This window comes from Poecilia latipinna, unplaced genomic scaffold (genome assembly GCF_001443285.1).
Source record: "Poecilia latipinna isolate Pla-1442-1.1 unplaced genomic scaffold, P_latipinna-1.0 Scaffold1007, whole genome shotgun sequence".
Classification (NCBI taxonomy): domain Eukaryota; kingdom Metazoa; phylum Chordata; class Actinopteri; order Cyprinodontiformes; family Poeciliidae; genus Poecilia; species Poecilia latipinna.
Genome location: NW_015113623.1, coordinates 63,406 through 83,846, shown reverse-complemented (window position 1 = coordinate 83,846; position 20,441 = coordinate 63,406). Strand labels below are relative to the sequence as shown.

The 20,441-nt window shown below is 40.2% G+C and overlaps 2 protein-coding genes across 5 annotated transcripts in view; one reads left to right on the top strand and one right to left on the bottom strand.

The window, feature by feature from the left end:
- mpp2b (MAGUK p55 scaffold protein 2b) overlaps nucleotides 1-11,124 on the top strand; it is a 51,228-nt gene extending 40,104 nt beyond the window's left edge. For all 3 annotated transcript variants that reach the window (XM_015050715.1, XM_015050714.1, XM_015050713.1), the window contains 10 exons: nucleotides 55-207; nucleotides 317-472; nucleotides 1,547-1,774; nucleotides 5,121-5,252; nucleotides 5,339-5,441; nucleotides 7,870-7,938; nucleotides 8,063-8,224; nucleotides 8,699-8,901; nucleotides 9,307-9,435; nucleotides 10,052-11,124. In XM_015050715.1, the coding sequence (XP_014906201.1) occupies nucleotides 55-207; nucleotides 317-472; nucleotides 1,547-1,774; nucleotides 5,121-5,252; nucleotides 5,339-5,441; nucleotides 7,870-7,938; nucleotides 8,063-8,224; nucleotides 8,699-8,901; nucleotides 9,307-9,435; nucleotides 10,052-10,228 (1,512 nt within the window). In that variant the 3' untranslated portion in view covers nucleotides 10,229-11,124. The remainder of the gene's footprint in view (nucleotides 1-54; nucleotides 208-316; nucleotides 473-1,546; nucleotides 1,775-5,120; nucleotides 5,253-5,338; nucleotides 5,442-7,869; nucleotides 7,939-8,062; nucleotides 8,225-8,698; nucleotides 8,902-9,306; nucleotides 9,436-10,051) is intronic.
- A 3,677-nt stretch (nucleotides 11,125-14,801) lies between these two features.
- abi3b (ABI family, member 3b) lies at nucleotides 14,802-19,873 on the bottom strand. 2 transcript variants are annotated; one of them, XM_015050704.1, is made up of 5 exons: nucleotides 19,370-19,873; nucleotides 19,112-19,279; nucleotides 17,925-18,104; nucleotides 17,754-17,824; nucleotides 14,802-16,816 (listed from the first exon to the last, which is right to left on the bottom strand). In XM_015050704.1, exons 1-5 carry the CDS (start codon nucleotides 19,511-19,513, stop codon nucleotides 16,483-16,485), a joined length of 897 nt encoding a protein of 298 aa, XP_014906190.1. In that variant the 5' UTR covers nucleotides 19,514-19,873; the 3' UTR covers nucleotides 14,802-16,482. The 2 variants fall into 2 exon arrangements, with proteins under 2 accessions (XP_014906190.1, XP_014906191.1); XM_015050705.1 differs by lacking the exon at nucleotides 14,802-16,816 and adding an exon at nucleotides 17,058-17,217 and having other exon boundaries at nucleotides 19,370-19,871.
- Between the last annotated feature and the right edge of the window lie 568 nt (nucleotides 19,874-20,441).

Here is a 20,441-nt window from a genome sequence, read left to right as displayed (position 1 = left end):
ATGAGGCTTTGGTTGGAGGCAGAGTGATGAACATGAGTGTTTTCTGTAACCAAGGCCCACGAGCGCTTTGAGGAGCCCAAACTGGAAGCTGTGAGTGAGAACAACGTGGAGCTGGTCCAGGACATCCTCAAAGAGCTAGGTCCGCTCGCACACAGGAGCCAGGCGGCCGAAGAGCTCGTCCGCATCCTGAAGGAGCCTCACTTCCAGGTCTGGACAAGTTTGCTTTGAGCTTTTAGTATTTCCTAAACACACTTTGACTGGTTTATCTCAGCAGCATGTCACTGTCTGTTGTGAATGTTTATGGTTCTGTCCACAGTCCCTCCTCGAGACCCACGATTCTGTGGCATCCAAAAATTATGAGACACCCCCGCCCAGCCCCTGCTCCTTCATGGACGCGGCCCTCAACAACCAGCCCGTTCCGCCAGACGCAGTCCGGATGGTGGGCATCAGGAAGGTGTCTGGAGAACACTTGGTAGGAACACACAGATGCAGTGAGATGATATACAGGAAATCCTGATGAAGCTCATGCACTCAGTCTAATGAGATCTGCTAATAAGATGCTTAAAGGGAGAACAAATTCAGATTTATTTAGACTGGCAGCACAGGAGGGAGGGCTGGGATTTACTGGCATGGAGCTGACTTAACGAAAACAAGTACATGAACTTTGCCAGGAGCTGAGTCGCCTAAATACTGTTTAACCCTTCCAGGTGTCTTTTACTAGAGCTTTTTTGGATCATAAATGCATTTACTTCCAGACAAAGATAATCAGAGTAAACTCCTGCTCTTTTTAAGCAGAAGCTTAAAAAGAGCAGTAGCTCTTTTTAAGCTTCTGCTCTTTCTGAAACTCTGCCTCCAGGAAGTCATCACAACGTGGGTCCTCTATTAACCCTTTAACAACGTTTTTACTAGTGTTAGATTGTGAACTAATGATAATAAATAATATTTGATTTGCAAAGAACTTCAAAAAATCTGTTAAAACCACTTGATAAATGACACCAAATCAAACTAAAACACATAGAAATAGAAATGTAAATGTCAAATACAATAGAAATTCAGATATTAAAAACCGTATTATACAAGTAAGTTTTAACAAAATATTTAAAAGAAGACAATGAGAAGGCCTGTCTAGTATTTAGAGTAGCTTGTATATTAAGCTCAGCTGATGTGCAGTTCCACCAGGTGTTTGTTAATTGCTGCTGGCTAGTCTAAAGGATTGTTGGAGTCACGGGGAGAGCTGCTCTGTGAAGCAGAAGCTCAGAAACTGCAGCTCAGAGGAGGAGCTGTGTCTCGAAGGCGGAGCTAAGTCCAACCTGGTGTTTTACACAGCTGAGTGGTTGCCGCTGGAGATTAAAGCATTTCTCCAACATGCATAAAAACATCAAGGCAACACTCCAGTTATGTTTTTGATGAGGGAATAGAATTATAACATGATGTCAAGCTATAAAAGTCAATTTTTACATAGCACTGCCTCTTCAAGCTTTTCTGCTATTACAAAGGTGTTCAGCTTTGAGGTTGCCACGGGTGATGTGTGGTCGTTCCCTAACAGGGAGTGACCTTCCGAGTGGAGAATGGGGAACTGGTGATTGCCAGGATTCTTCACGGTGGCATGATTGACCAGCAAGGCCTGCTGCACGTGGGCGACATTATCAAGGAGGTCAACGGCAAGGAGGTGGGCAATGACCCCAAGGTGCTCCAGGAGATGCTTAAGGAGGCGAGTGGCAGCGTGGTGCTGAAGATCCTGCCCAGCTACCAGGAGCCACACACACCCAGACAGGTCAGGCCCTTAAAGAGAGGAACACTCTGGCTAATAGAGTTTAGAAATGTTCTCATTTGCTTAAAAGGATGCTGACATTTCCATCAGTAAGCGGCGCCCACTTCCAGCCCTTCCTGGCACCCGCTATGCTGTCTGGAACCTTCTATGCTGAGTTGAGAAAGTACAATAAATGTTAATGTAGTTTAGTTTATTGTGTATTTTTCTCTTTAATCTGCTTTTTTAATTTCAAGAAACACCTAGAAATAACAGTTTGTTACATTCATCCTCTAGTTGTGGAACTGGTCAAACTGTGACCCCATATGAGTGAAGTGATCATACATGCTGATGTTTTACAAAGAGAATGGAAAGATGAGGTCAATACAAAGAGCACTGAGGTCTTTTTAATTGACTGACTGCACAGTGGGACAGTTGTCAGTTTGTTGTTTCAGAGGAAGAGGGACTTGAATCCAAAACTCTGCCTTTTTGGATCTGAATGTTCTCCAGGTAATCTATGGATTTCCACTGAGTAATCTGATTTCACTTAGATAAATAGTCTGACTTGCCCTTGGATGTGAGTGTGTGTCTGTGTGTTGAACAACCGACACTTTCGGGGTCCACCAGCGATTTTACCCATTGACTGTTGACACAACAAGCCCAGATTCCCTGCAGTCAAAAGTATGTATAGAAAATAGGTGGATGGAAGAACATTACTTTCTAAATGATATTGCATAAACTACTGCAAACAATTGTAGTTTCCTCAGCATAAATTATTTAGCAATTGTACAATGAAAAAAGTTGTGTGTGAAGTGTGTTTTCTAATTACTAACCATAATCTTCAGAAAAGGTTAAATTGGTGGAGCCTGCATCTTACTGACGCAGATACCTGTGATGGCTTGTAAAGGTTCTTCAAAGACAGGACGCTCAGGAGTAGAGTGGTGTGTCCCGTCAAACCGTCAGTTCCAGAAACCACATACACACACAAAAAAGACTGAAAAGCACAGACAAGAAAACACTTGGGGTTTCATATAAAACAACATACAGTGGACAACATTGCTATTAATATTAATTCTATTAATTCTACATTTGAAAATCGTCAGGTAGGAAACTAGAAATCACATTTCAGAAAGCTGTAAAGACTCACAAAAACAAAAATTAAACTTAATGTGTGATTAAAGTCTTATTCATTGTGTTCTGCCCACCATAGCCTCTGATTATTTCAGCTCTGATTTTTTTTTTTTCATGCTACAACCCTTTGGCCAGAGTTCCTAGAAGTCATGCAGCTCTTGGAGCTGCTGCCTGCCTGTAGAAATGACATAGATCATAGAAACGAAACGAACCAGAGCTGGGGAGGCCGTTAAAGAACCTGTTAAAAATGGAGGCCACCACTCAGCCCGGCAGGAAGCTATAAACCTGTCAGCAGGAAGTGATCCAGTGATCCTCTGAAATACTGCGCTCACTGCTTTCCACCATAGGTTCTCTCTTCTCGTTAACCAGGGTCAGTGTGCTAACCTTCTGTTCACTCGTCGTGATCGAAGAGCCTTTATGTAGAGAACCTGTGTGTGTGTGAGAGAGAGCTGCTGGGGGTTTTATTTTCTTGCATCAGTTCAGTAAAAAGACAAAAAGAAATTGCGTCAAGTGCATGGGGAGGAGATGGTTGCCATGGATACTGATTTTGTCTATCCCTTTATTTCTCCATTTCTCCTTCTGTTTTTTCTTGTTATTTCAATTCAGTTTCACTTTGGTTTATTTTTACAGAGAAGCAGCGTTCAGCTTCTATGCGCCACAAATCTGGAACAAACTTCCAGAAAACTGCAAAACAGCCGAAACACTGAGTTCCTTTAAATCAAGGCTGAAAACCCACCTGTATAGAGCTGCTTTCATTAGTAATAACTGGATCAACATATTTGATGTCTATTGATGAATTTGATGATGGCATTTGACAAAATAATGTAATGTTTATTGCTTGTTTTGTAATTGTTGACTGCAAAGCATTTTGAATTGCCTTGTTGCTGAAATGAATTAACCAGTCTGAATATATCCAGTCAAAATCAAATTTATTTTCTGCTGATATGATCGGTTTCAAATCCAGTTCCATGCAGTCCAACTGAGTCATATTTAAGATGGCAAATAAAAAAATGTAGTTCATCATTTGATTCCAAGTAGTAAAACATTATCTATATAAGGGAGAGCAGCTGATTGCATCAAGCCCATGACTTTGCAGCAATCCCTCCTCCTAAGCATGAGTTCCTGTTGTTATTCTCCGTCTTTGTCAAAATGTTTCATGCAAGGACATATCTGGTGGTCAGCATGAAAAGTTCCATGAAGCACTGATGTAGAAATACAGCGTAGCTGCAAAACAAATCTGAGGAAATAGTACATTGTGAGAGCTGCTGCAACATGTCGGCTTGTTTTCCTCATTTGCCCTGCCATGAGTTATTTTTTCTTAACCGTCCTTCTCTGCAGCTACAAGTCCTGCAGCCTGGCATTGAGTTACTGTCATATAAGGCTGGCAGAGTGTGAAGTAAAAACTTTGGTACAGATTGGTCTTCCATATGGACAGTGACCCAAAGTGGTTACAAAAAGGTTTAAGGACAGGAAAGACAATGATTTGCTATGGCCATCACAAATTCTAGAGAGAAAATGCCACCAGAACTGAAAAAAGGTAACACAAACCTAAATTAGTTGACTAGAAATAGAGGATTTACATAATTAAAAAATACAAATAAAACAAAACCATATCTCATTAGCCACACTGACTCAGGAGGAATAAAGATGACAAATTTCTCACAACCAGCTTCTTCAGGTGGAATGCCCCATGTGTGCCAGCTAATGTTTCCCCGGGGCAACAATATGGCTTTTGGAATGAAATATAAGTTCCCCTTCAGATTTGAATGCACCCTTAACCAAACAAATGAACACCTACACTAATTCACTGAAAGCTTCCACACATATATAACTTAATGTTTCATGTTAAATAACATGCATCTACTGCCACCATGAACCAAACAACAAAACAATGAACCAGGTGTACTACAGTTGCCTTGACGGCAGCTAATGGCTGTAACAGCTCTATTAATGACTTCATGTAAGAAAGAAACAGCTGAACACATGAACGTGGGGAAGAAGTACTTTCTATGCAACTAAAAACAAGATCGTTACATTCTCTGCATGTCTCTCGCCATCAAAAAGAGGCTTTGTCTTATTTCGTCGACCTGAGAAGGGGAGTAGGCTGTTTGACTGACTGATGCTCACCCACAACTTACATAACCACAATACTCCTCAGCTTTATTCTAATATCAAGCACAGCCTGTCCAGTTCTCAGCCTATCGCGTTAGTTTTAACGATATTCTTTCCTGTCCCACTACAGGCCTTCGTGAAGTGTCACTTTGATTACGACCCCACTCACGACAACCTGATTCCCTGCAAGGAGGCAGGCCTCAGCTTCACCAGCGGAGACATTCTGCAGATCTTTAACCAGGAAGACCTGAACTGGTGGCAGGTGAATCCAGCATTCAGACACACATCCTTGCTCTGCTTTTTCTTTTTTCCCCTGTTAAGCTCAAGCTGTTTGTGTTTCCCTCCCAGGCGTGTCACATAGAGGGAGGCAGCGCAGGCCTCATTCCGAGCCAGCTTCTGGAGGAGAAGAGGAAAGCGTTTGTGAAGAGGGACATGGAGCTCGCCACCACAGGTAGTCCCTCACATTTACCCATATTCCCCATCAGACATCTGTTCCTCTCTGAATCGTACATGTATTTCTTCTAATCTCGTTCTCCCACCCTCCGCCAATAACCGCAAAAAAGGTCAGAAAGATGCATTCTGGGGCAGTGCTATGTGTTTTCCAGGCACATAGTGCGGTTTCATAGCAGAATCAAGAAGCTATGTTAATTTGACTTGTTAAAAAATGCTGTATGTATTAATGTATTGGGCTTCTTTAAAAGCTTCTGCTCTTTCTGAAACTCCGCCTTAGGGAAGTCATTACAGCATGGCTCCTCTATTAACCCTTTAACAATGTTTTACCAGTGTTACACTGAGTAGCTCCTGTAATGAACTCAGCAGATGAGCAGTTCCACCTGATGTTTGCTAATTGCTTCTGGCTAGTCTGAAGGGGTAGGGCTACTATGTGAGTTGGAAGGTTGAAAACTAGAGCTTTGTCCTGATAATGGTTGCCACGGCAGATTAAAGAATTTCTCAGACATGCATCAAGGAATCAAGGCAACACTCCAGATTTGTTTTTGATGAAGGAATTACATCATAACATGATGTAAAGCTCGAAAAAGTTGATTTTACATGACTCTGCCGCTTTAAGCAGCAGCGTCTGACATTCACAAACCATCCTCACCAAGACGGAGCATTGATTCAGGAGAGGCAATATGAGCTCCGTAAACAAAACACAGATCGATACAGATCTCTGTACACATGAAACATGCAGGTGAGGGGAGGGTTTGTCTTATGCGCTTAGATCCGCAGTAGAAAAGGTCTTGAGCGGCGAACAAAGCAGGCGCTGAGTCATAGCAGGCCCTGCGTCCTTCACCTAGACATACTGTCCTCTGAGCCAGAGGACACATCTGTCTGCCAGCACACACTCCTCTTGTTGTTCTGAGAGCACAGTCAGAATTCCAGTGTTGGAGCAGAGAACCTGTGGCGTAGCATAGCTATTAATTTGCTGGTTCAGCTGTTGAAAAGCAGAATTAAAGCCAGATTTGACACTGAGCTCGTGTTTCCTTGACCAGATAGTCTGCTACACTGAGCAGAAGGTTAACAGCTTGCCAAGTCACAGGTGCTTCCTGGCACCAGCAGAACGCGCTGTCTGGTTAGTGCTGGTGCACAGCGCCATCTAGTGGTGCCTTCTGCTTCATTGTAAACAAATTCTCTGTTATTCTGCAAAAAGAGAGATGTTGGGATGAGCAGAAAACAAAACAGATCCAACAAATTCATTAACTTAAAATGGATTATTATATTTTGTAAATTATATTTAAACCAGCACATGGGGTGTGCTGTGGTGGTGCAGGGGTTAAGGACAACCCACATATGGAGGCCCTAGTCCTCAACACAGCTGTCACAGGTTCAATTCCCAGCCTTGGCAACCCTTGCTGCACACCCTCTCTCATTACCCACCTCCCTGTCAATTAACTATCAAATAAAAAGGCCACTAGAGCCAAAAAAAACAGCACATTTGCAAAGAAGATTTACTAAAAGAAAAAAAGCATTTATAATTTAAGAATAAAAAAAAAAACAGTCAAAACTAAACAAATGGATATTTGTTTAGATATTTTATAGAAAATATCTCTGGTACAACCTGAAGAAAACAAAGAGAGTAAATACATTTTTACTTTTAAGAAAATAAATTTTTGTGATTATTTTATTGTCTCTCACATGTTTGCATTTTTTAAACTTTTCTGTAACAATCCTCACGGAGGTGTAACGTACTCCGCAGGTGTGAAGGCGCAGAACATATGGCTGTACCCATGAACTGGCAAATAACAGCAATAACAATGGTGGATAGCACTGTGCTACTTAACCTGTTAACATTAACATAATTTCTGATAAAGAATAAATATATTCCATATATTTATGTCCACTTCATTCATGAGAAACATGAATGAAGTGGACATTCAGACACGTTACTGAGGTGGAGGCTAATGAAGTGGAAGCTAATGGTCAAAGGCTCATGCTCATTCGATGACAGCGCCATCTAGAGGCTTGTCATGACAGCTACATCTGACTCGAGGTGGTTTGGCGGTGCTGTCTAACCCTTGTGCATGCGAGGACTGAGGCAAATGATACAAGTGATACGAGTGTGGGGTCGGTTGGACCCCATTTGTAAACACAAGGGCTAAACATTTTCCCAGTCAACACCTGAAAAATATTGATAGTTTCCAGGCAGTAAGCACAGCTTAAAATGAGAATATTAGATCTGACCAATAATAAAAAAAACTTTAAAAAAAATTATGTTTGATACCTGCTTAAAGGTTGTTAACTTCAAAGGATATTTTTAATCTGACAAACAAGTCTCATCTGAGCGCTTATTCCAGTTTATTGAATATAACTCAGTACCATGGACTCAGCTTACAGAGGCTTGGGGGTTTAACTTATTTTATGTTTTCTCTCTGTTTTAGGTCCCTTGTGTGCAGGAATGGGCGGTAAGAAGAAAAAAAAGATGATGTATTTAACCACCAAGAATGCAGGTAAATGGATCCTGACATTTTGTTTCACATGTGTATGAAATGATTACTTACAGTTTGTCATCGTTTATTCTTTGTTCTGTTTCCTTTTTGTTTGATTTTTTTTTCATGTGTTTTTTGTTTTCAGAATTTGATCGACATGAACTGCGGATCTATGAAGAGGTTGCCAAAGTCCCTCCTTTCAGGAGGAAGACGCTGGTTCTGATTGGAGCGCAGGGAGTCGGACGACGCAGTCTGAAGAACAAGCTGCTGGTGTTGGACCCTCAGCGCTATGGGACCACCATACCCTGTGAGTGACTGGAACAGGCAGTCTTTGGTCACACTATTTGTTTCACATGTTCTATTTGGTCAGTTTCTGGAGATTGTTGACCATTGCTCTGTGAAAAATAGCTCAAGATCAGTCAGACTGAATGGAGAGCAGTAGAATACATGGATGTGCCATTACTGAACAGAAACAAAGCTGACATTATTATCTTTCTACATAAAGAGGAACGATCTAGAGTTCAGCTTCAGTTACTACAACTAGAAAATAGTGATCAGGTCTGGAATGACCTGATCACTAGTCTGAGTCTGATGGACTCAGATCTGAACCTTCAGAGTTCAAAGTCAGCCTTCTATCACCTGAAGAGAAACTCATCCATGCTTTTATCTTTAGATGCATCGATCACTGCAACAGTGTCTTCACAGGATTGCCTAAAAGCTCATTCAGACAGCTGATTGACAGACAGCTGTCTCTGTGTTTGAATGCATCTCCATCGCTCAGTCACCTCCAGGAAGCCGAAGGTGGACGAGCGAGACGGTCAGATGTACGGTTTCATGTCGCGGAGCGAGATGGAGTGTGACATTAAAAGCGGCCGTTTCCTGGAGCACGGCGAGTACGACGGCAACCTGTACGGCACGAAGATCAACTCCATACATGAGGTGATAGAAACGGGAAAGATCTGCATCCTGGACGTCAACCCACAGGTGAAGTTTGTTACTCTGTTTTTATACCTGTCAATACTCACACACTAACCAAACACATCTTTAAGGTTTACCTGAAATAAAAAACTACAGAGAGATGGAAAAAGATACGGCTGATCTTATTAATGGTAGAGTAAGGTCCTGATGTTTGGAGCTAGGGCTGCACCAGTTACAGTTTTCAGGCCGATCACTAATCTTTAGAAAGTCTGACCTGATACTAATTGTTTTTTTTTATTTTTTGTAACTGACACTGCAAAGTGTTGTTGCCAAAATCTCCAATTAGAGGTCTGAAAAGTTGCTAAATTTATTGACAAAGTTGCTAAGTTTTGACTGCCTTTTGGAGCTTTTTGAATTTCTGTTCTCCGTTGGTTTGAATCTATCCTCACTGTACCTGTTTTTCCTCTGAAGGCCCTTAAAGTGCTGCGAACATCTGAATTCCTGCCCTACGTTGTGTTCATTGAAGCCCCAGACTTTGAAGTCCTCAAAGCAATGAACAGGTCAGCCATTGAATCAGGAGTCGTCACTAAGCAGATGACGGTGAGTGTTTGGATCATTAGACTTATTTCTCAATTGATCTTCTTAATGATTATTTTTCCTCTGAAAAAAGTTACTTAATTTAATTCATTAATTTTATTTTATGAAAAAAAAAAACAGTTTGATACTTTTTCAATAATTTTTTGTACTTAGTATCAGCCATAACTATAAAGTGCCACCTAATGGATATTAAAAAATAAATATCATCAGGATTCACCTGAGCCTTCAGAACATCATTTATCATCATCTAACTTGAACTGCACTGAAAAAACTGAACAGTTGAATACTGAAATTAATACTGAAATTGGTGACAAGTAATTAAATAAAGTTCTTCCAATTTAGTTTATTACATTGTCAAGTTGAACAAGTTAGACCAGTGTTTCTCAAAGTGGCTCCAATGAGGGCTAAGGAAAATCAATGGCACGCCTGGATTGGATGCTTTGGAAATGGCCAGCCAATAGCATGTTAAGCAGCATTTCAGCTCACCTTATTCTGAAAAATGAACAAAAACATAATTTTTTGGCAATTGATTTGGAGTTGCATTTCACAAAGTGACATGGTAGATAAATCTAGCATAAGTCTAAAAGCGCTGTTGTTCTCTCCAATGTGCTGGTCCCAGGACTCTGAACTAAAGAGGACAGTGGACGAGAGCGAGCGCATAAAGAGGGCCTACGGACATTACTTTGATCTTTGCATCGTGAACGATGGTTTGGAGGCAGCCTTCCGCAGCCTCCGGGTGGCGCTGGAGAAGCTCTCCATGGAGCATCAGTGGGTGCCGGTCAGCTGGGTGTTCTGAGCATTGCCCACAAAGAGTCGGAGGACGCATCGTCACCTGCGCCGATGGAGCCGCACGGCGGACATCGGCACAGGCGACCAGCCTCACGGAGACACATTTTTTTGTACAAACTAAGTGTTCCTCTGTTGACCCTAATGTCAAGTTGTGATTAATTTGTCAAAACTGGTTGTTTGTTGAGGAGGCTTTAGAGACGACGACGAGTTGTAGTGAGATAGTTTAAATGCCGGAGGGACAGTTTTAGCCTTCACAAATCTTAAATACTTTATGTAGTGTAAATGTTTACATTTGTTCTGTAGGAAGGATTGAAGAAAGATACCAAATGTCACATTTGTGTTGAAAACTTAATATTTTTGCCATTTGATCACATGGTATGATTGTACGTGTTCAGAAATGTGCTAAAAAATGGCAATAGTTACTGAAATAAACATGCAATACACTGACTGACGCACCGGAAAGGAAACACACACATTTCTGCTTTGGGAAGAATGGAGGATGTTCATGTTGAGACAGTTTTCATTCATCTTCTTTCCTTTTTGAATGTTGATTTCTGTGCGTTCGTCCTGACAGTTAGAGGATGCAGCAGATGTTTGAGTTTAATCCGTAGCACCAGTAACAATCAAACCGTAACACCTTCAGTAGCCTAGACCTGTTGTGTGCGTTGTTTAACGAAGGGGAAACATTTGACCTTAACGTTTACTTATTGGACTCTTGATGGAAGATAGTTTTTTTTTTTTTTTTACTTTTATGTAAAACCGGTTACCAGTGGCTTCAAATTCATGTTTACTTTTGCCTTAATATGGTTCAAAAGCCAAGGAAACTATTTTTTCATCATGGAACTTTTCATTTCTGTCAGTGTACATGTTCCTTAGGAATAAACACATAACTCTGTCAGCTTATTTATTGTCCATTTAATCTTTCTTTCAGCCTGTAAGTACTGTATTGTAATAAAGAGTGTATAGAATATCAAAGAAACACCTGGTGCTCTGATGATTCGGCTGGTGTGCAGTACTCTTTATTCTGATCTTCATATGAAAAGTTTATTAAAAATGCAGTTGGTTAAAAATGTTGCACTCTTTTTGTTAAGTAATTTTGATATGCATATATGCAAAAGTGTTCATATTTTTTAATTTTTTGAAAATATATTTTTCATCTCACTTGTACCTAAAACGTCAGTTTATTTGCAGTTTTATCTAACGCTCCAACACAAATGATGTGTAATGAAAATTATATGAAAATAAATGGTTTTTAAACTAAAACAAAAATAAAATCAAATCTGAAAAGTGTAGCACGTTTTTGTATTGAGCCGTAAGTCAATACTTTGACTTATTCCTGTGGGTTTTATTTTGGGGTATAAGAGTAAAGGGAGTTAAATCAGTGTTTTTTTTTTCTTTTAGTAGTAGAATATTTTATACTATATTTATAATATCTTCTAATATTTCAAATAAAATCTGATTGTTCAGCTGAAGGATGCTCTCCGTGAGCGGTGCTGACTGCGGGGTAAGGCAGGTGGGGTCAGCTGTCCACGTTCCAGGGGAGTCATCCAATGAGAAGCAAGGGGATACATATGATATGGAGGCGGGGCCTCGCCCGGCCAGATACCTGTCAGTTTGGGGTCAACCTGCATGAGAAAAACGTTACTTTGAGGATTTTGTGTTGATGTATTTAAATCAACCATTCATCTGACTGCATACACAAGTTCTCCAAACAGGTTGCTAGGCAACGGAGGGCTAAGTGTGTTTTCCCAGATGAACATCAATGGGAAAACACACTGGCTTTAATTTCAGAGGAAGCTGAAATTAAAGCCACAACTTCCAGATTGCAGCTTCCACTGAGCCATAGTCGCTGACTGTTAGGGGGCGCTGTTACACGGCCACAAACAGAAATAATCAGTTATAAGAGAAAAGAAGCTTGTTTTTCAGTCATATTCTCATCATGTTATTCATTCATTTATGAAATAACATTTTTAAAAAGGAAGCTAAATATTTATTTTACAAAGTAAATATTTAGCTCCAAAATATTTTGTTTAGCAATCTAAATATTTAATTAGTAAACTAAACATTTAGTAAACATTTAGTTTACTAAGTGTTAGTAAACTAACATTTAGTTAGTTTACTAACTAAACATTAGTAAACTAACTAAATTTTAGTTTACATTTAGTAAAACTAAATGTTTACTAAACATTTAGTTTACTAACTGAAATATTTACTTTAGTTTGCAAACTGAATATTTAGCTCCAATATATTTAATTACGACGTCAAATAGTTAGTTTGAAATTGTGATATTCATAGTTGAATGAATGACGTGGTGAAAATATGAATCCCACGTTTTTTCTTTTATGACTGAATTATTGCTGTTTATTTGTAACTTGGTAAAAATCGCCACATAGAAGCTTCCTTAAGGTTTAAGGCTGGTTTCACTCTAACTGCTTTTGGCAAAATCAATTTTGGTGTTTCATTATTCAGATTTACATGTGATTGTTTTTTGTATATTGGTAGGAAAGTTCATTTTTGGGTTAATTTAATGTAACAGTTGACGTTGGTGGCAACTTATCCATCCTCACCAGTGAGTATGGAGGCGGCTGTCCCACGGTGCTGTAGCGTGGAGTATGTCGGTTGAACTCTGTGTCCACTTCCACCTGGTCCTCTGGTCTGCATATTGCTTGGACTTGCATTGTTACCGTGGCGTCGTGCTGTTCTCTTCTCTTCTTCAAGTGATGATAGAAGCAGAGGAGGACGGCTGCAATGGAGATCACTGCTACCGGCAATCTGGGAACAAATAGTTTATTTTCACACAGACACTCTGGAGCTCAGACGGACGCCATCTTGAATTCATTGTTAACTCACATCATTCGAAACATCCTTCAGTCACAGCTGGACTTAAGTCGACCTGCTGGCATCACTGAGAGACGAAGCGCATCGTTTCACCAACCTACTGGGCAAAACGAGAGCGTTTTCTGTTCCTGCACCAAATCAATAGGAAACAACTGAACAGACTGATGCAATTTGTAGCCAAATTAGAAAATAATGTCTTTTATATCCCAGCTGATACTGACACACCCCAAGTCAAGTGATTATGCCCTAAGGTGACCCGACAACGTTTCCCTCACATGAACATTCAGATGTGCACCGATAATAGTTGGTTAGAAGGATTTAACAGAACAGACCAGCAGTATCTGAGATCAAATACTTCTAACATTTATCCTGAAATCTGTTGTTTTTTAAACCTTAAGCGACAAGTGAAGCTCAGTCTCAGATCTATTATCTGATCAGATATGTAACAAACAGACTCTTTGGACGTTTTAGAGACTAATCTTACCTTGTTTGAGAATCCCAAACATCCAGAAGTTCTCCAGAGCCTGAGCTGCTGTCAAATGATAATGTGTCACATGAAGGAGGCAGAGTGACCAACATTTACAGCATCGCTGTCATGCCACAGAGGGGTGTGTTCACTCTTTGTCACACTTATTGTACAGAGCTATGTTCAAACCCCTGACACTTTTACACATTTTGTCACAACCACATAATTCAACATGTTTTTGGGGGATTCTGTGTGCAGTGCAGTAATTATTTTATATATAAATAATATAAAATAATTTTTAGATAAACATCTAAAATGCGTGATTTCCGTTTGCATTTAGCATGATGTCAGGTTACTTTTTTGTTTCTTTGGACCAGCTTTGCATATTTTGTAAGACAAGAAAATATGCAAACATAACCAAGAACAAAATCCCACTAATCTTCTGTTTGAAAAGGAGCAGCAAGAAGTGAACACTATATTTAATGTGATATATATCACCTACATAATCCATTATTATTAGAAATTTGTAATTGAAAAACATGTTATTCAATTCTCTGTGGTAAAAAACCTACAAATAAATTCTGTTACATAGAACAAAATGATTTCAAACTGACTCTCAACAAGACGAGAAAATTTACTGACACATAATAATAGTAATAAAAATGACTTGTGAATAACAAATGAGCATCAGAGTAATCTAGGCAAACATTCATATCCAGAGTCTTTTTTTTGCCCTTCTTCTTTGCTCCAGTTAAGTGAAGTTCCACCATGATGCTGCCACCACCGTGCCTCACTGTGAGGGTGTTGTGAGGTACAGTGAAACCAAGCAGATTTCCCAGCTTGGTTTCATTTTGATTAGTTACTTTCAATCCATTCAACTGGTTTCACTGGGTTTCATTTGGGTGTATTAGAACAACAAAAGGTAAATCCAAATTCACACCACATTTTACAATTTCTTTTTTTTATTGGTAAAAAGTGTTCAAAACATAAAGTAGAATGAAATAATTTGTTTCCACTTTACAAAACAAAGTCAGTTCTTTGCATTGTCACATAAAGTCTTTATAAAATAGAAGTTGGTTCTGGGACAAATAAAACTGTCAACACATCTGGCCATATTAAAACTCATAATGTCTATTAGAGGAATCAGCAAGAAAAGAGAATGCATCAGGTTGAAGGAGTGGGAAACTTTAACTATGCTCTACCTGAGTAGAGCATAATACTGGTGTAAAGGCTCTAAAAACATCAGCTGAACTTGAGATCATTTATGCATATGTTGTTTTTTACTTTTTGATGACCTAAACAAATTAACTTCTTTTTTTTTAAATGGGAATCTGCTTATATATGCACAATAAAGCAGCACAAACAGTACAGTATTATTGTGCTGTACTCTTCTTCCTCCTCTTCCTCTGTAACAACAGGATGATGAGGAAGATGAAGGGTTCATTCCTGAGAACAGATGAAACATGAAACAGATTCAACGCTGATGATTCCATTAACGCATTTAAAAAGTTGGATTATGGAGAGTGCAGAATGAGCCCTGAACTCCAAACAGGAATCCTAACATGAGGGAGAATTACATTCACTGCTGGGGAAATACTTCAACTCTTTGAGGAAAACAGAAGAAGAAAATATGACTGAGTGTCGCTGACCTGCTTTAAAAACCGTAAAAGCAAAATTATGAAGAATCCTTTACACAATAATCATCCACATGGCAAAACAAAGTTCTGGTAGTGTCATGCTGAGGGAATCCGTTTCTCCAGCCTGAACAGGGCAGCTGGTCAGGGATGAGATTAAGTAAGTTAAATCGAAGAGTTCTAAAGGAAAACCTGCAAATGATCTGAGATCGAGTTTCACCTTTCATCAGTAGAAGAGCAGCAATTTTCTTTATTTTTACAATGGTCCAGTCAAAGTCCAGAGCTAAATGAAACTGAGAAGCTGTATTAAAGTATAAAAACTTGCTCTTTTGCAGACACTCTTCATTAAATCTGGGAGAATTTAAGCCAATTTATAAGGAAAAATCGGCAAATTGTTCAGTCTGTCGTGTAAATCTGGTAGAGACAAACCTGGAGCGACAGACTGACTCACTCAGCTGATTTCTGTCTGCAAAAATGGTTTAGAAACATATTCATTTTCATTCAGTTTGCACATAACACCGCACATGGATTGTTGTGGTGGTAACATGACAAAATATACTAAAAATACAGAAAAAAGTATGAAAACTTGTGAAAAAGAAAAAACCCTCAAATCTGAAACTTACAAAAAATAACTAATTTCTCTCAGATGGTTGAATTTAATCCATTTTCTCTCAGATTAAATTGATTTAACTTAAAACCAACATACTTTAAAAGTTTCCCTTCATATTTATCTGTGTCTAGATCTTTATTTGTACAGTACAGCGTAACAGACACTGTCAGGTACAGTAAATGCACTTAATTATAGAGGTTTTAAATATGACTTGCAGCAGACAGTTCACACCCTCAGTGGCCTGTTTAAAGACGCAGAGCACACTGAGGTCAAAGCTGCCAGTGTTAGAGACTTAGAATCACGTTGACCAGACAGGAAAGTGACCGCTGCCTGGGTTGAGCCGCAGACCGCTGCAGTTTGAAGTAACCCTCATTATGATGAGGCACGGACGTTATGGGGAAGAGGAAACAGTGATGGAAGAGCTGATGACAGGAAACCAGGAATCCCTGTTTCAGCTTGTTTTGAAGGAATGCGGTGGAGGTGCTGTCGGGACACGCCGGGACGATCCTCGCCGCTCACCTTCTGTACGCACAGAATGCTGAAGGAGAGATTTTCTAAACCAGAAAATGTCACTTCGGGCTCGCGCTTTGGAATTAATCACAGATGAAACAGCTCAGGGTTCAAACACCTGCACACACGCACACACAGACACAGACACTTTGCTTTAGTTCTGCTTCAAAGTTAGCAAAACCCTGAGTGACACAATCTACCATCTAGAAGAGAGGTGGTGGGGGAGGGGGTGGTGGTGGTGGTACACCACTGGCTGGAGGAGGAGGAGGAGGAGGAGGTAGACCGGTGCTGCTGGCAGCATGAGGCGGAGGGAGTGGAAGGAAGCTGTTGTCCAACAGGCCGATGGCCGGTGGAGGAGGGGGTGGGGGAAGATTGGATGGAGATGGAAAGGAGGGTGGAGGAGGGAGGCCAGTGTCCATTGAGGAGGGAGGAGAGGGCAGGTTTGTGGCAGAAGCAGGTGGAGGAGGGGGAGGCAGGCTGCTCGCTGTGGGCTTAGTGGGAACAGAGGGTAGAGGTACGGCGATGCCGTGGGCCGACCTGTTGAGGCAAAACAACAGGACAGCAGTCAGGACTTCTACATCAGGTTCAGCTAAATCAGATGTTATCAAAAATATATCTTCATCACATCAATACAGTAGCAAAAGAGACTAACTCTGTAGAGATCCACAGCTTAGGTGGAAGAATCTCTCAACAGGACATATTTTAGACAAGCATTCCTCTAAATCTGATCCAAAATCATTTCTAAGTAAAATCAATTTCATTCAAAAGTCATCTAGTTAGTAGACATGTCTACTAACCTGTCTAATTTATTCTCAGTGTATGCATAGCTGTTCTGCGATGACCTCAGAGATTCAGGGAACATTAGTGCTCACACGGCATCCACACGACAGAGGAACACAGCAGACAGATCAGAAAGAAACAGCCGAGGTAGGAGTAACCTACAAGCCATGTAAGGAACACAGTAAAAAGGCGCGACTGTGAATTTGGACTTTATGACGTACATTTAAAATGATTTGTGTGATGGCAGTCTACCACCTCACATTGCTCTGATCACACCATCACAATGGTGAACAGGCCAGGATGTCTGAGATCAAGACCAAACCCAAGACCACATCCTCCAGAACCAAGACCAAGACAACACCTGCCAACACCAAGCCGACCTTCGAAGATCAAAACCAAGACGTTGGCTGTACCTTTCAAGACCAAGACTAGATCCTCCCAGAGTAAGACAAAGCCAGGAACTTCCAAGACCAAGAAGAATGGGTGAAGATTTAAGTTTCTAGATGTGTACCTGGTAGAGACACATCTCAAATTGTCTATAAAATTAATGTTGAAAAACTGTCATTTTCGTTTCCCTTCACAACCTTGCACTACCTATCAGACAAGAGTCCAATGAAAAGCTTTGAAGTTTGTTGTCATGTGATGAAATGTACAAAGACTGATCTCTGTACTGATGAGATTTATGTCTACATACACAGAGTGTTCTTCAGCTCGCTCCGTGTTCTCTGTGGTCTTTGTGTTCTTGCTGGGCTGCTGCTCTTTGACCTGCAGGTTGGGGTTTTGGGAGTTTGGTGGGTAGAAGGTCAATGAAAGTGTACAAGCTATGAAAAAGATGATATATTTCTCAAACTGAAGTGTACTTCACCTGGAAATAGTGTCCAACGGTGTCCAAGATGGTGTATGATATCGGAGTTCTCATGTAACCCGTCTCCTGCTCTGTGCCTGAAGGGGGCGGGGCCATGGGTTTGGATCGGGTCTTGTCTTTGGGTGTGGTGAAGACACCAATCTCCCTCCTGGCCACCTTCTCAAAGTGGATCGCAGCAGCCTGGATCAGAACATAGTCGACTAAACTACAAATAGCCACAATCTGCCATGACTCCATCAGGAGGTTCAAGGCAAGATGATGGTCATAACCATGAATAAAAACACATTTTACACAAACATTTAAAAGAAACATGTACAATATGACTGAATTACTTTTACTTAAAACAGAAAAGAAACAATTAGTTCTTTAGTCCTACTGCAGCAGCAATTATTTATTATTACACTGACATCATTTATTCATTCCTGTTTTGATTTGATGCACAGACCTAAGCAGAAATATAAAACGTGCATCTTCATTTGGTCAGTTTTATTTGATCTATGGATTATTATTCCTTATAGAGAGCAAAACTAGTGTAGCTAATTGATTAAATTAGATTATCTTTATGAAGTTCAGTTTTTTCAGTAATGGAATAAAAACCTAACCTCATATAAATAGATTAATTAAACACTAAATAACATTTATGATTATGAAAACCCAACATCTTTCTTCTTAGAAAAATACAGTACCAATAAAACAATGCAAAATATATTTTTGTTAAACATATTATAGCCTATAGTGGGTATGGTTACTTGAAAGTTGTCACAGACACTTTTGTGCACCATTTTCTACCTTCTTCTACTATCAGTTTCATAACCACTGAAGGTAACAGCTACTTGATTGTGCAATAAAATGATAATACTGACCCTTTAACTCTCCTGGTGTCCTCGGGTCAAAATGACCCGAGGACAGGAGGGTTAAGACCAGTACTAAGGTATGTTTCACTAACATCTGATCTCCATGTCAGATGCAGTAATTCATGCAAATAGAACCACAAGCAACTATACAGTCCAGTACATAGACATAGACCTACATGTATCGAAATGTTGTTGTTTTATAATCTTCCGTGACACTAAAGTCTCCGTTTAAAATTAATGTAAAAACCTTTTTGAGGATTTTTCCAATTTACAGCTGTCTTCAGTGGGTAGGGTTTGAGAGTTTGTGGGGTGATGAGGGTGTTCCTGTCTCACCAGTGACAGCAGGTTGACGGAAGACTCCATGTCTTTGATCTGCATGGCCTGGGAGTCCAGCAGCCTGAGCACGGTGCTGGCCACGCTGTTGATCTGGTAGGTGACACTGGCTAAAGCCTGGGTGGTCAGAGCCTTGGTCTCCTCCACAGCTTTGGTCGGATCATCCGCCTGTGGCAATATTATCACACACACACATACACACATATCAAATCATGCCTGATTAAAAGCTGTTCGGTGCTCAGAGTGGTCTTCGCTCACCTGGAGGTAGTTGTTCTCGCAGTACTCTGCCACTCGGAGAAGGTTGCTCTGGTTATCAACCAGATCTTTCCTGGCAGCTGGCTCCTCTTGTAATATCTGACTTATAACTTCTGAGAAGCTCTTTGATCCTGTCATTTCTCCCATGGTTGTTGCTTAAAAAATGTTTACTATATGGGAAGCCAACAGACGTTGTTTGGTGAGGATGAAAACGGTTTTTTTCCCGGTCTACGCAGGGAGGTGTTTGTGTCGGTGGAGAACGCGGAAAATCCCTCAGGGGAGAGATTTGAGAGCAGCTGTTCTCAGGGAAGGGCTGCTCCAGGTGGACCGCCAGTCACTCCGCACAAAAACAGGAAACATCTGTCTCCTGTAACTAATATATACGTGTATTCTTTCTTTTTACACAATGCCAATTGAAACAACGAAACTACTTTATTATTTCCGATCCGTCTCCAAGCAAAGTGAAAGTCCACCAGCGATATCCGGGAAGTCCACCAGAGGTCAGTGTCGCCCAAAGAAATGACTTCTAAATCCAGGAACTCCGAGTGACGTGAAAAACTTGTTGAATTCTTACAGGTTTTTTTATTTATTCTACAAAGTCTTTTTGTATTGCCTTGTTGCTGAAAATGTGCTATATAAATAAAATTACCGTTACCCTTTTCCGTTTGTAATTTAAAAACGTTTGTTTTTACTCAACAAACAAAACTTTTAAAATTACCAAGGAAGAGAAGCCCCCCAAATAAAGCTGTTAATGTGTGAAAAAAAAAAAAAACTATTTTCCCCTAAGCTTAATGGGCATGTCACTTCACTGCCATCATTGAGATTTTCCATCACAGTGGGTGTGTTTTTACATTTTAACATTTATTTTTTACTTCACAGAATCAGTTCATATCCTTTAAAATATTATGTTCCTATATTATTCCTGCCTTGTTGCATAGTGCTTTCTTTCATTGTTAGATTGCATATTATATCAGCTTATATTTTCCTTTGATGTATGCATTTGTTTTCTTTGCCATTCCACTCAAGCCATTTCCTTCTTCTGTCAGCAAAACAAGCTTGGTGCTTTGAAATTTGC

What these genes read in the sequence shown, in the direction of transcription:
- abi3b (XM_015050704.1), bottom strand. Translation starts at nt 19,513, where the DNA reads ATGGGAGAAATGACAGGATCAAAGAGCTTCTCAGAAGTTATAAGTCAG. An exon ending in CCGTCAACCTGCTGTCACTG is followed by an intron (nt 18,105 to 19,111) that starts GTGAGACAGGAA and finishes GTTCTGATCCAG; the next exon opens with GCTGCTGCGATCCACTTTGA. An exon ending in CGAGCTGAAGAACACTCTGT is followed by an intron (nt 16,817 to 17,753) that starts GTATGTAGACAT and finishes TTGCCTCAACAG; the next exon opens with GTCGGCCCACGGCATCGCCG.